The sequence below is a fragment of the Aplidium turbinatum genome, chromosome 3 (genome assembly GCF_918807975.1).
Source record: "Aplidium turbinatum chromosome 3, kaAplTurb1.1, whole genome shotgun sequence".
Lineage (NCBI taxonomy): Eukaryota > Metazoa > Chordata > Ascidiacea > Aplousobranchia > Polyclinidae > Aplidium > Aplidium turbinatum.
This window is the reverse complement of record NC_137474.1, coordinates 39,593,400-39,605,098: the sequence shown is the minus strand read 5'-3', so window position 1 is coordinate 39,605,098 and position 11,699 is coordinate 39,593,400. Positions and strand designations below refer to the sequence as shown.

At 37.4% G+C, this 11,699-nt stretch overlaps 1 protein-coding gene across 1 annotated transcript; it reads right to left on the bottom strand.

The window, feature by feature from the left end:
* Window positions 1–69: 69 nt before the first annotated feature.
* LOC145766958 (glycoprotein endo-alpha-1,2-mannosidase-like) lies at window positions 70–9,909 on the bottom strand. The gene is made up of 8 exons (XM_082578679.1): window positions 9,605–9,909; window positions 9,012–9,183; window positions 8,165–8,257; window positions 2,883–2,992; window positions 2,221–2,297; window positions 1,941–2,147; window positions 699–869; window positions 70–358 (listed from the first exon to the last, which is right to left on the bottom strand). The coding sequence occupies exons 1-8, from the start codon at window positions 9,899–9,901 to the stop codon at window positions 70–72; spliced, it is 1,416 nt and encodes a 471-aa protein (XP_082434805.1). The 5' UTR covers window positions 9,902–9,909.
* Window positions 9,910–11,699: the final 1,790 nt, after the last annotated feature.

The window sequence follows — 11,699 nt, the reverse complement described above, 5'->3', positions numbered from 1 at the left end:
CTGCGAAAGTCGCGGACGCATCAGAAAGATGTAAAAGAGAAAAATAAATATGGGATTGTGGAACTGATCTCAGATTTTACTGAGCGATTCAACCCATGTCCTTGTGAGGACAAGATACATATTCGGATCCGAGTCATAAGTCTTGTAGTTGAAATAACCTCCATGCAGGCTTCCCAGTACATGTTCCACGTAAACTGGCTTTTTATCGCTTGCGGCCGGTTCTATTTGCGTCCCTTCGTGCCATTCGTTAAACGAAGTAATAGAAACAAAGTCTGGATGAGCTTGCAAAGCTTTTCCCCAGGCCCTGTTGTAGTAATTTCCTCTTTGACGATGCTTTGTGTTTTGTCCGTTCCAAGGCCTGTGGAATGACATTGTTTGTAAGCGCTAACGTTTACTGAACTACGCAAGTGTTAAAATTTGTGATCGTCAAAGTGAGTAATCATGACGGCAAGCATGAGATCACCTTGTGGGACACCTGGAATTGTTAAATTACATCTAAAAATCTGACTTTGCACATTCAGTAATGTTTTCAGGCGACAGAATAAATTTTTTGACAGCTACTGAACTCAACCCTCTCACATTTTGGTAAGATTTGTCCTATAATTCCAGGGTTCCTACAGAATCAGTTGCTAAAATGAAATTTGTGACTTTCTGAAAATGTGTGTCGCTGACAAGACAACACTGTTTCTGTACGGTACCTCACATTAGTGTCAATGTAGCCAGGGCCGACACTTGGAATGAACAGCAAGTTATTTTGATTGGCAAATTGCGAAAGGGAAGACCAGTGCTCATGACTGCTTCCGTAGCTGAACCCAGACGAGGCAAAGTAAGTGTAGAAGCCGTCGAAGTTTGCGGCTGAGATGTCTCGTCTGAAAAGCAAGTTTTTCTGGCAAAATCATAAAACTGCGTCAAGTACAAAAAGAAGTGTTTTTCCTCCAGACCACATTTAATTGGTTTAGCCAGCGAGTTTTGTTCAAATTGCAGCGTCCGCCGACATCGAAATAATGTCACTTAGCTAACTATTCACTACTCCATTAATACACCAAACGTTAGACAATGTTTGTGATCACAAAAATATGGCTTGATAAATGCGCAATCGATTTTTCTAAAGTTGGTCTCATTTTAATCAGAAAAGCAAACTATAGAACCCAACGTTAGCTCAGTGGCTACGCGCCCGGCTCAAGATCACGCGGCGCTGGTTCGATTCTCGGGGTGTGCGCTTGAGCAACGCATTTCAGAACTTCTCTCCATTCAGCGGCACCTAGTGAATGGAATAATTCCCCGGCAACAACACTTCAACAATCGGAAAACTTCACTCTGCCAATCTCGGTAACCGGCCCTGCGTCAAGAGCCGCTGCAAGTATGCGAAATAACCAGGAATGACCCATCAGGTAGCCATTTTAACAAGTCGAAATTCTGCCACTAAACTTGACTAGAATGAAACCGCCAACCAATCATAAGCTACGGTTTAAGTGACGTAAAAAATGGCGAAAAGAAGATGATAGAAAGCAAATTAAGTGATGGATTTTTTGTCAGCTGGTGGGGTTAGGGTTAGAAAGTAGTCATTTCATTGACGCGGGTTCGATTCCCACCACTGCTATTGCTCTTTTTCTTCTGTATCATAATTACCAAATAAAGTTCAAAACAAGCATTAACTTTCTGGATGAGTGCTAGAAGGGTCACAATTGAACGGTAGCCTCTTATAACATGTTCTGATTGATTGGCGGTTGCATTGTAGTCACTCGCAGTGGCAGAATTTCGACTTGTTAAAGTGGCTACCGACCCATCAAGGCTTTGTCAGTCCGAGGATAAAGATCCAAAACTAACCGACAAAATGTTGTTAAAGTTTGATAAATACGGACCGCAGCAATAAAGTAAACAGGTCAGCGTACGCTACCTCAAGTGAGTGTGAAAACAAGTATTAAATGGTGAAATCTCACTTGTGACTTTCTTCTACAAGAAGACCGATCACAATCGCATCATTTGTCGTTCCCCTTATGCTCGTCCGAGGATCATCATCACTGAGGATCGACCTCCATTCACTTGCAGGTGTTAAATACGAGTCATAGACGTAGACCAGGGGGAGCAATTTTTCTGAATCTTTTTTTAAATTGATTGCTTTGTAGAAAGCAGTGTGGTGTTGGTACCTGGTAAATATAAATTTGTCTTAGCTGTGGGTTACTCATGTATAGAAGGTTACAATGTGATATAGTACCTTACTTTCTGAGTATGTAGCGAATATCATCAGCAACACTGGAGGCGTTCCTTCCTTTGTAAGGTTCGATGTGGAAACATACCTGCAAAATGGTAACTTTCACTACAATATGTGGAATATTTAAGAGCAGCGGCGCGGACTAGATTTGTGAAAGTTTTTGGCAAACACCAGTAGCACCGCCTCGTAAGCAAAAAGAAAGCAAACACCAATGAAGTTTTACCGATAAATCATTGATCTCAAATTTAAAGATACAAATCGGCAAAAATGTGAAACAGCAATAGTCCCTGCTTATTAAGCCCAATTTGGTCCGTTCCGGAATTACTGAATGTGTAGGAGTGGCAGAGAATCGTCCCCGCTTCATAGGCCCAAAATCGTCCGATCCCGAAGTATCGTATGCTTTTAATAAGCGGGGATTGCTGTATTGCCATTCACCGATTGGTATAACGAAAATACAAAGAAACTGAAATCATAAGAAGTATCTACAAACACAGGAAAAAGTGAAAAACAAGCAGGCTGAGCTGTTAGTGACTTGTTTGATTATGAACCAATAAAACTAGGCTTGTTTGTAAAACGTCCCTAGTCTAAGCCCGAAACTTGAAATCCTTTTAGAAATTTAGAAGGTCACCAACTTGAGCGATTTACTGTCGACGCAACTACAGTTTCCCACCTTGACACCATACTTGGCAGCATTGTCAAGGATAATTGGAACGAAATGGTCACTCGGTTTTCCTTCTGAATCTGCTTGACTCTGTGGGTACCACGACAATGCCAGCACCCCTGAGTTAACGAAAAGTAATAAATCATCAGCTACATAGCCGAGTGATGAGAACGAAAGGGCGCCAGTTCGACACCTGTTCAGAGCATGATGCTTTTTATTTGGCAAGACATTTCATAAAAATAAAAAAATCTGAAGTTTACAAAGCACATAGTGATCAATCAGTCGGCAAATGGTTGCTCCAATACGACATGTCTGTTTGTTTTAGGAACAAACTATGTTGAATTCTACTGCAATGACGAGAAGCTCAGTAGACCATTGAAGGGCAAATTTAAATAAGTTGATTAATTAACTATATCGCTCACCTAGAACCGAACTATGTTATGTCCGTTTTTCAAGTTTTGAGAAAAACAGAAAAATAGATTTTGAATTGGGTTTTTGTAAATTATCTCCCGATATATATGCAATATTTTATACCAGTGTGACTAGTAATATCTTGCTGGTTGTTGGGCATCATTTATGATACTTTTTAACCACTAGGGTGAGCAATATAGTGTTTTTTTAAGTATCGGACGGACTTAACATTGTTTGGTTTTGAAAATTCTAACTGGTAATTTCATAAAATAATGAACATAGCATATTTATAAAATCGAATGAAGTATTGTAACCACTGTTTTTACATTGAAACAATTTTAGATGGAGCTATAAATTGAGATGGAAGCATCCAGGTAGCAGTTGTAAACTTTTTTACAGTGTAGAACCATGATTTCCTGTTTTGGTACTACACAATCTTTTCACTTGTGTGATATTATGTTCAATTGTTTCTTTGCCATACTCTTACACATCTTCTGCAATAGTGCTATAAAATGTGCCAGGTCTTATTTGGACTTTTGGTACATGGCCTCCACAAAAAACCTAGCTAGTAAATAGCTGAAAGATTTATTGCTCAAGGCCGCAATCACGTTTGTTAGATAAAACCATAACTGAGATTTCTGAATATCAAATTTAGCTGCCTAATCACCAACTTTCATCAGACTTTGAAATAATTTCCAACAGCTCAACTAAATTAACATCTGGACATTAAAAAACATCCCAATCATAACACTGTAAGTCAGTGGTTCCCAACCTTTTTTGGTGTCGGGGCCGAATTTCAAACTTCAGAGTACGTATGGAGCCGCATGAAAACACTCAAGTAATTAACGTGTGCTTTAGCGGATAGCCTATGTGTGCTTTATGCGTGCTTTGTGCTAATTGGTATTGGTTGCAAATTATTGGGCTTGTCTTTGTGTTGATTTGCCTGTTTTGGGCTTGTTTCTTAGATTCACTTTCTTGTTTTCAAAAAAACAACCTGAAATCACTGTGTAAGCTGTAAAATGAAAATTTCACTGACAATGCAACCTCTACGACACAACGACAATACAGTTTGTAAACAATTTTGACTTCGCAAACAATTTTGACAAGTCATAAAATAATCGCCCTAGTCATTATAAATAGATTTTTTTATATTTTTTTGTGGGATTTTCAGGGGTCAACGAGAGCCGCAAGAAGGCTAGCTTGGAGCCGCATGCGGCTCTAAGAGCCGCGGTTGGGAATCACTGCTGTAAGTTATTAAACAATACTGTGTTTACTAAATTAGTTGATCTGACAACCTTAATCATTGTCACAAACCAGTGATGCATTCATGAAACTAGAATTCAAGGAATGGTTAAATAAAATCTCTATGCTAATTTCTAACAGTATCTACAGAACGAACAAACAACATAATGAAATTATAATTATAATTAGTATGAAATTATAATTATTGTTGTTCGTTATTTGTGCATTTGCAGTTTGTGTATTATTTTGTTGTTTTGTTTTGGATATGGACAGCTTTGTCTGATGCAAATAAATTATTATTATTATTATTATAAGGAAAGATAAGAACTCTGCAACCTAAATATCAGCAAAATTGATACTTAGTGTCTCAGAATTTTCAACAGTTCTTTTGAGTACTGTAGTCAAGATGAGTCCAGCTGAAACAAAAGCAAAACTAGCATTGGTGTTCACTGTTCAGCTACTTCTGGAATGTCTGCATAAAAGTGGTGGTGGTGTGGAGGAATGAGGTTTTTTTGCATAATTTTATCAAATCGGCTTTTTTGTCCTTTTTTACTGCCAGCTGTGATTTGCAACATTTGGGTAGTTCCATAACGGCAATGAAAATTCAGTTGCAAGTCGTCTGCTGCTCTGTCGACTTGATTTTATGAAGTCTATCTCACTGAAAGACGACTCTGAATATTTGTACTTGAAGTATAGCTTGACTGGATTTACCTAGCAAAACTTTAATTGCATAATCTTGGTCCACAGTATTTTTTCACCGTCAGAATCAGTGAGCAAGTCTTTTAGGCGCAGACAGTTAGGCGTTGGACCGTTGGTCAAATAGGCGACAACACTGGCGTCAGGATATTTAGGTGCGGAGCACTGTGGCACCCGTTCATTTACATGCTATTCTTAGAAAAGTCTGCAGATTGTATCAGCTTGGCAGGTAGGGCAATGCTTTTCACACAAAATGTTATATTGAAAAAAAAATATGTTGTTTTGTTAATGCGCGTGCATTTATTTGTGGTTAGTCATGGCTTCAGTGAGTGAAGCTGCTGTATCTGGCAATGCTTTAGTAAAAAATATACCGTAGGCTATATTCAAGCGGGTGGTAGGCTTGAGTGAAGAATAACTTAGTTTTTCGTCAAAACTCCGACTAGGTTTTGCCAAACCTGAGCTGATACAATCTGCAGACTTTACTAGGAATAGCACCTAAATGAGTGGACGCCACAGTGCTGTGCACCTAAATATCCTGATGCCACAGTGTGCGCACCTATTTGACCAGCGCTTAACTGTCTGCGCCTAAAAGACGTGGACCCCAGAATCAAAAGTTGAGCCTCGAATGATATGTGAGTATTGTGGTGAATCATTCACAAATTTTTTGAAGTCAACAACTTGGCTAAAATCAGTGATTGTCACTATGATAGGATTCAGGGTTGAGAAAAACCCGGTTTTTTTTTAAAAAAGCCCAACCCGCCCGGGTTTTTTTTAAAAAACCCGGGTTTTTTTGGGTTTTTTTAAAAAAGATGCAAAAAAAGGTAGATTCATGCTTATTTCACCTCAAAACTACTTTTTACGAGTGAAGTGCCTTTCACTCACAGTACACGCTTGCATAACTCAATAAAATAATGCACTAGGGCTGTTGTTGCTTGAATGTTGCATCATCCATTAGTTTCAAGATCAAGTTGGATGTTGCATCATCCACTGATTTCTATACCAAGTTGATGCTACTGTGGTAGAAATCACATTATTGCATCATTTGTTTAGATTTGAAGGCAAGGAGCATTTATGCCATCATGTTTAAATATTTTTTATCATTTATATATATATTATATATAGTAATGGATGAGCAATTGAGCGATTGCGTGGCCAATTAGGCAAATGCTCTGAAACAGCCATGCGTTAGAATCCAGAATCTGTAATTGGTAAATAGCCTCCTAAATTGCATTTCACATCATATATACAGACTACAGTAGAGTAGTACTTTCACCAATTTAACTTAAGGCCTTCTTGCATAAATGAGTTTTAGTGTAGTATACACAAAGTGACATTACTTGATTTTTGTGTACTGTGCAATATCCACTGCGTTTTCAGTTTATTCTTGGAAATTACTTCACAATCACATCCTTAAGTCCTAATTTAAAGTTTGTTGTAAGTGCCTTGTAGTGTTTTTGTAAATTTTTTTAATTTTCCAATAAAAACTGGACAAATATGATGCTCTGGGTTTTTTTATGGGTTTTTTTGGGTTTTTTTAAGTGGGTTTTATTAAAAAAACCCACCCGGGTTTTTTTGGGTCGGGTAAAATACCAACAACCCTGATAGGATTGGTTTTAAATGACCCATAGCAACCAGCCTTACACAGCCTGTGTCATCCCTGAGTGACACAATGTCAAAAATAAGCTGAGAATCTATCATCAATACATCAACCAGAAGATCACCTTTTCACAACATGTATTATGTCCAGCATTTTCAATCAGTCAAAAGTAGCAACTAGTTTAAGTCCAACATACTATGTTATGTCCAGACACAGTTAATAGGTTGACATTATGTTAAGTCCAGGGAAGGACATAGCACAGTTCTGTTTGAAAATTTTGAAATTTCTGCTGGACTTAACATAGGCTAAAAGCTAAAATAATTGACATAAGAGAAATCTGAGCATGCCATCAGATAGAGCAGTGGTTCTTAACCTGGGCGCTACCGCCCCCTAGTGGGCGCTGTTAACTTTTAGAGGGGCGGAAATATTCAGGGGGCGTTATAGGGGGCGCTACATTCAGAAGGTGTAACGATATTTTCCTCACTGCAAATTTGCTTTAGTAGTTCTGCTGGGGGTACGAGAATCCACCGAGGATGAGGAGCTATATACAGTATAGAGATTGTGTTTAACAAGGGAAGTAGTGATTCTCTCTCAGAGCATTCTATGTTGGCCTATACAGCACAATGCACAACACCATCCGACAAGCGTGGACGTCGGATGGTGTTGTGCATGGCCTTTGTTGTTGATAATGGGCATTGTTTCCCTTTCCTTGTAGTAAGTAAATGGCATTTTGTGGTCAGCTTTTGGCAGGGACAGCGGGCAGGCAGTGCAAGCAAACCATAAGGACTGGTCATAATAATAGTCAGTCAATAATGGTTATTAGTGTAACTCTTACTAACTACTAAAAAATCAGCAGAGATGTGCCTTAAGACTTTTAAGTTAAGAGCCTTAAGGCACATCTGTGCTGATTTTTTAGTATTAAAACTAACATCGGCTTAAACTAGTTTTTTCTTACTAACTAATAACTAATTACTACTGGCTGTAGGCTAGCCTTATAGTCTTGGAAGAAAATGTCATTAGTAGGCTACAGCCCTTATATTATGGTGGGCGCCAGACTATGGAAATCTCTGAAAAGGGGCGCTGGGGAAAAAAAGGTTAAGAACCACTGAGATAGAGCTATGTCCAAAACCCAAGAAAAGTTGAAAAAGTGATTTTTGCAAAAATTGGACATAACATAGTTCGGTTCTAGGTGAGCGATATATAAAGAATAGAACCAACCTATGTACCAAAAACATGTGTCAAGTTGTAAGTCTAATACCCCATAAGTTTTCATAACTGCTTTCACTAACCGGTGCAAGCGCAACAAATCATTGCAGCTCTTTTTCATGAAAATATTTTAACTCACCAATGCCAGCTTGAACAAAGTATTCCATATGCTTCTGCAACACGATTGGGTCACTTGAGCTATAAGGCCCCAATTCAGGGTAGAAATTAGCACCTGGGATGTGAAAATTGAAAAGAAACATTTGCTAGTTATTCAATTCCAAAATAATTCCGACACAATAAAAATAATTTATTTATATATATACAACACATATACAAAATTACTTGCATGTGCTTAAGGTAGCGGTTTATCAGAAATTGTTTGAAGAACATTTTACAGAATCTTGGCTTTGAAAACTTTTTGATGAGATTCTCAAATTATTATAAATTACACAAACAGACTTGCATTTTTTGTTAGAGTGTTTTGAAGACGGCCACAGCATTTTGTCAAATCAATTTCTTCATTCTTACCATAGCTTAAAGGCTTCAGAACAATTGCAACCTTTTCTTGTTTACTATTGCTGTTATATCAAAACCAGATGTTCTACTCCAGTCATAAGATTACAAATTTTGTAATAACTTCTGATTGAAATTAGGCAGTGGCTACATTTACCGTAGTGTAAATATAGCCTCAATAGCGTTGCCAGATAAGGAATTCTGCCCTAATTTGAGAAAAGTTTAAAGCTGTTGAAAACAAAAACTTGTATTTGGAAATTTTTTTAGTCCTGGGCAAAGATCAAAACCCTAACCTTATTCCTAACTATAACCCTTCCTAACTTTAATTCTAACTCTGGCAACACCTGACTGTAACCATGACAACAAGTGTGTAAAAATAGCCACTTTGTTGAAATTATACCCTGTATTTTGCATCTTTCAAAGTCCTATGCTTGAGTACCATTCATAAGTATCAAATTCATGTTTCTTCTTACCTATGTCATCTGGAGGGACATGTCTTTTCCCAGTTGCATATTTTTTCGATATGTGACTCGTCCAATGAGGTAAGAACTGGTGGTTCCAGTGATAATAATTTTCATCAAATTTTGGACTGCCATACCAAGCATAATAAAATCCATGCACATTGTAGAAAATAGTTTTTCGTTTCTGTACATTTTGTATACGCAATAAAAAAGATAATGATGCAATACATTGTAACTTCAATGAACCATTTTATAGAAGTATAAAATCACTGTTGTCATGAAGCAATTTTTGGCACCCGGCATCATAACTACAGGGTTTTTAGGTACGCTAATTTTCATGAGAGAATTTTGAAAAACTGGATATTTTGGTCTGTATATTGCATTCTCACTACTCTCATTGCTTAATTTATTATATTTGGTTTAGTTGTCAAGTGACAAATAACTCCAATTGCATGGTTAACTATTTTAAACATTGTTTGATGTCAGATAATATAATTTAAGCTCCATTGCATTTACGAAGAAAGTAATAGCCTATTATAAATATATAGAAATTAATTTATGAAAATCCACTTTGGAATCATTACTCTATAGAAAACAATTCTTACATTAATTTCGTTTGCTTCAAATTTATTGTGGTTCGTAGACATGACTGAATTGTCAGTTGATTTAATTTTGTCTTTGGTGAGATCTTGATTTAAAAGCTTATTTTCATTGTTAGGATCTAATATCCCTGGTATTCCACCATCTTCTTTCAAAGCATCTTTCAAGGAGGAAAAGGCTGTTTCAGAATTCATTCTCAAAACAACTTTATTTCGAGCATTAAGAAATAACAAGATAGCAAAAAACAATAAAATTACTACAATTAAAATAACGTGACTTCGTCTACGATATAATCTCACCATAATTTATAAAAACCTGTGAAAAATATGGTGATATACGTAGATAATATGACTTCATTATGTCTATTGTGGTGTCCACCTGACTCTTATTTTCAACACAAATGTTCATTGAAAAATTTTGAATTAAACTTTATGAGGCTAACAAATGATTGCAGCCTTCTTACTGTATCTTTGAGTAACCTATACATTTATTCCTGGTAAGTTAATTTTACTTTATGCTATATTATATATAATTTATTTTATTCTTAAATGGTTTTGTGCAATTATTTCCAGAGTGGCTACAAACCAGTAAGTAGGCTACACTGTTTGGCCATTTTGTTAAAACAAAGCAAGCTTGCATTCTATCTATTTCAAATTTATGTCGTTTTTAATAAATAAACCATTGATTCATATTTTGTGAGAGTCTACCCTTTGAAATTGCACCACGAACCATTGGCTGCAACTTGTCAAATAACTTTAAACTTTCAGGCAGTTTCAATCAGCTGCTCAGCAAATGAGCAGTATCAGCAATCAGTGTTGCCAAATTTTGCCAGATAAATGTCACACAACAATGCTCCGAAGTAGGCCTACTCTACAGTAAACGCCTTTCGTAAACAATTAACTTGATTGAGGGAGAAAGCTTCTCCAAGAGCTTAATCCTGGCAGTTTCGCTTACTTGTAAAGGCTTTGAACCACTGACGCAGGCCCGGTCAGGCGTCACCGAGTTTAACAGAGTGAAGTTTCCGATTGTTGATGTGGTGACATCTGTAAGTTTGAAAGAGAAACATTCCATCTGACTGACAATAGTCAACTAAAATCGGACCAGAAAAACCAAATTTACATTGGCCAGGATTTCACTCCGACAATCTCGATCCCAAACAACTTCAATATCCAGAAGCGAGGATGAAGATTTTTAGGCTACAATCAAATGAGCATAAACCAGAACAGAACCTTCTCACTTGGCCTAATAACAATTGTTAAACCTGAGCCACTATACAAATAGGCTACAGGGCGTTTCAAAAAATTTGACATCATTGTACAGTCTTGTAACTTTGCCAATGATAATTTATTTTTTATACGATCTTGTATAAGTCTCGTTAACGGACCCTGCGTCAGTGGTTCAAAGCTTTTACAAGTGGGCTATGCAAAACTACTGGGAAAAAACCTCAGAGACTTTGTCACTCCGATTCTCCGAAAATAAAGATTCAAAACCAACCAACTATACTTCAATAAAGAGTGGATAGGCTACTTCACTTTGTCAATCTCTATGACCGGCCCTGTTCAAGCATTTACTGTAGAAGTAAGCTATGCGAAACTGGTAATATAGGCTAGGCCTAATGCTTTTAAAATGACCTTCTCAAGCCAAAGATTTTAACAGTTGACAAGGAGTAGGCTAAGCTACTTTTAGACCCGAGATGATTTTAGGGGCATGTAAATGCCAGCGTTTGGAGCAAATTTTCCTCTTCCTCTTGTTGCCATGGTAATGAAAAAATATGTTGCCAAACAATCGCAACGCACTTTGAAGTTTTGGTGCAAATCGGTGTTGCGACTGATCGGTGAAACGACCCATTGCATTTACCATCGCGTCGCGCCAGTCAGCAAATCAGTTCCCTTTTTACATAACATCAAACTATTCAGACATGAAATCAACGTAAAGAAAAACGATAGGCCAACTGGGTGATTCAATGTATTCAGACGTTGAATCAATGTAAAAATGAAATGTTAGGCTAACTGGGTTCTTGGAACAAATAGAAGGGCTTCTGTGAATGCTTCTCAGTTTCAACGTATCCTAGTCAGCAAGTTCCTTTTTCTGCACAATTTC

Coding starts and splice junctions, on each gene's coding strand:
- LOC145766958 (XM_082578679.1), bottom strand. CDS start 9,901: ATGGTGAGATTATATCGTAGACGAAGTCACGTTATTTTAATTGTAGTA. Junction 870..1,940: donor CTTGTAGAAGAAAGTCACAA/GTGAGATTTCAC, acceptor CTTGCTTTTCAG/ACGAGACATCTCAGCCGCAA. Junction 359..698: donor TACATTGACACTAATGTGAG/GTACCGTACAGA, acceptor GTCATTCCACAG/GCCTTGGAACGGACAAAACA.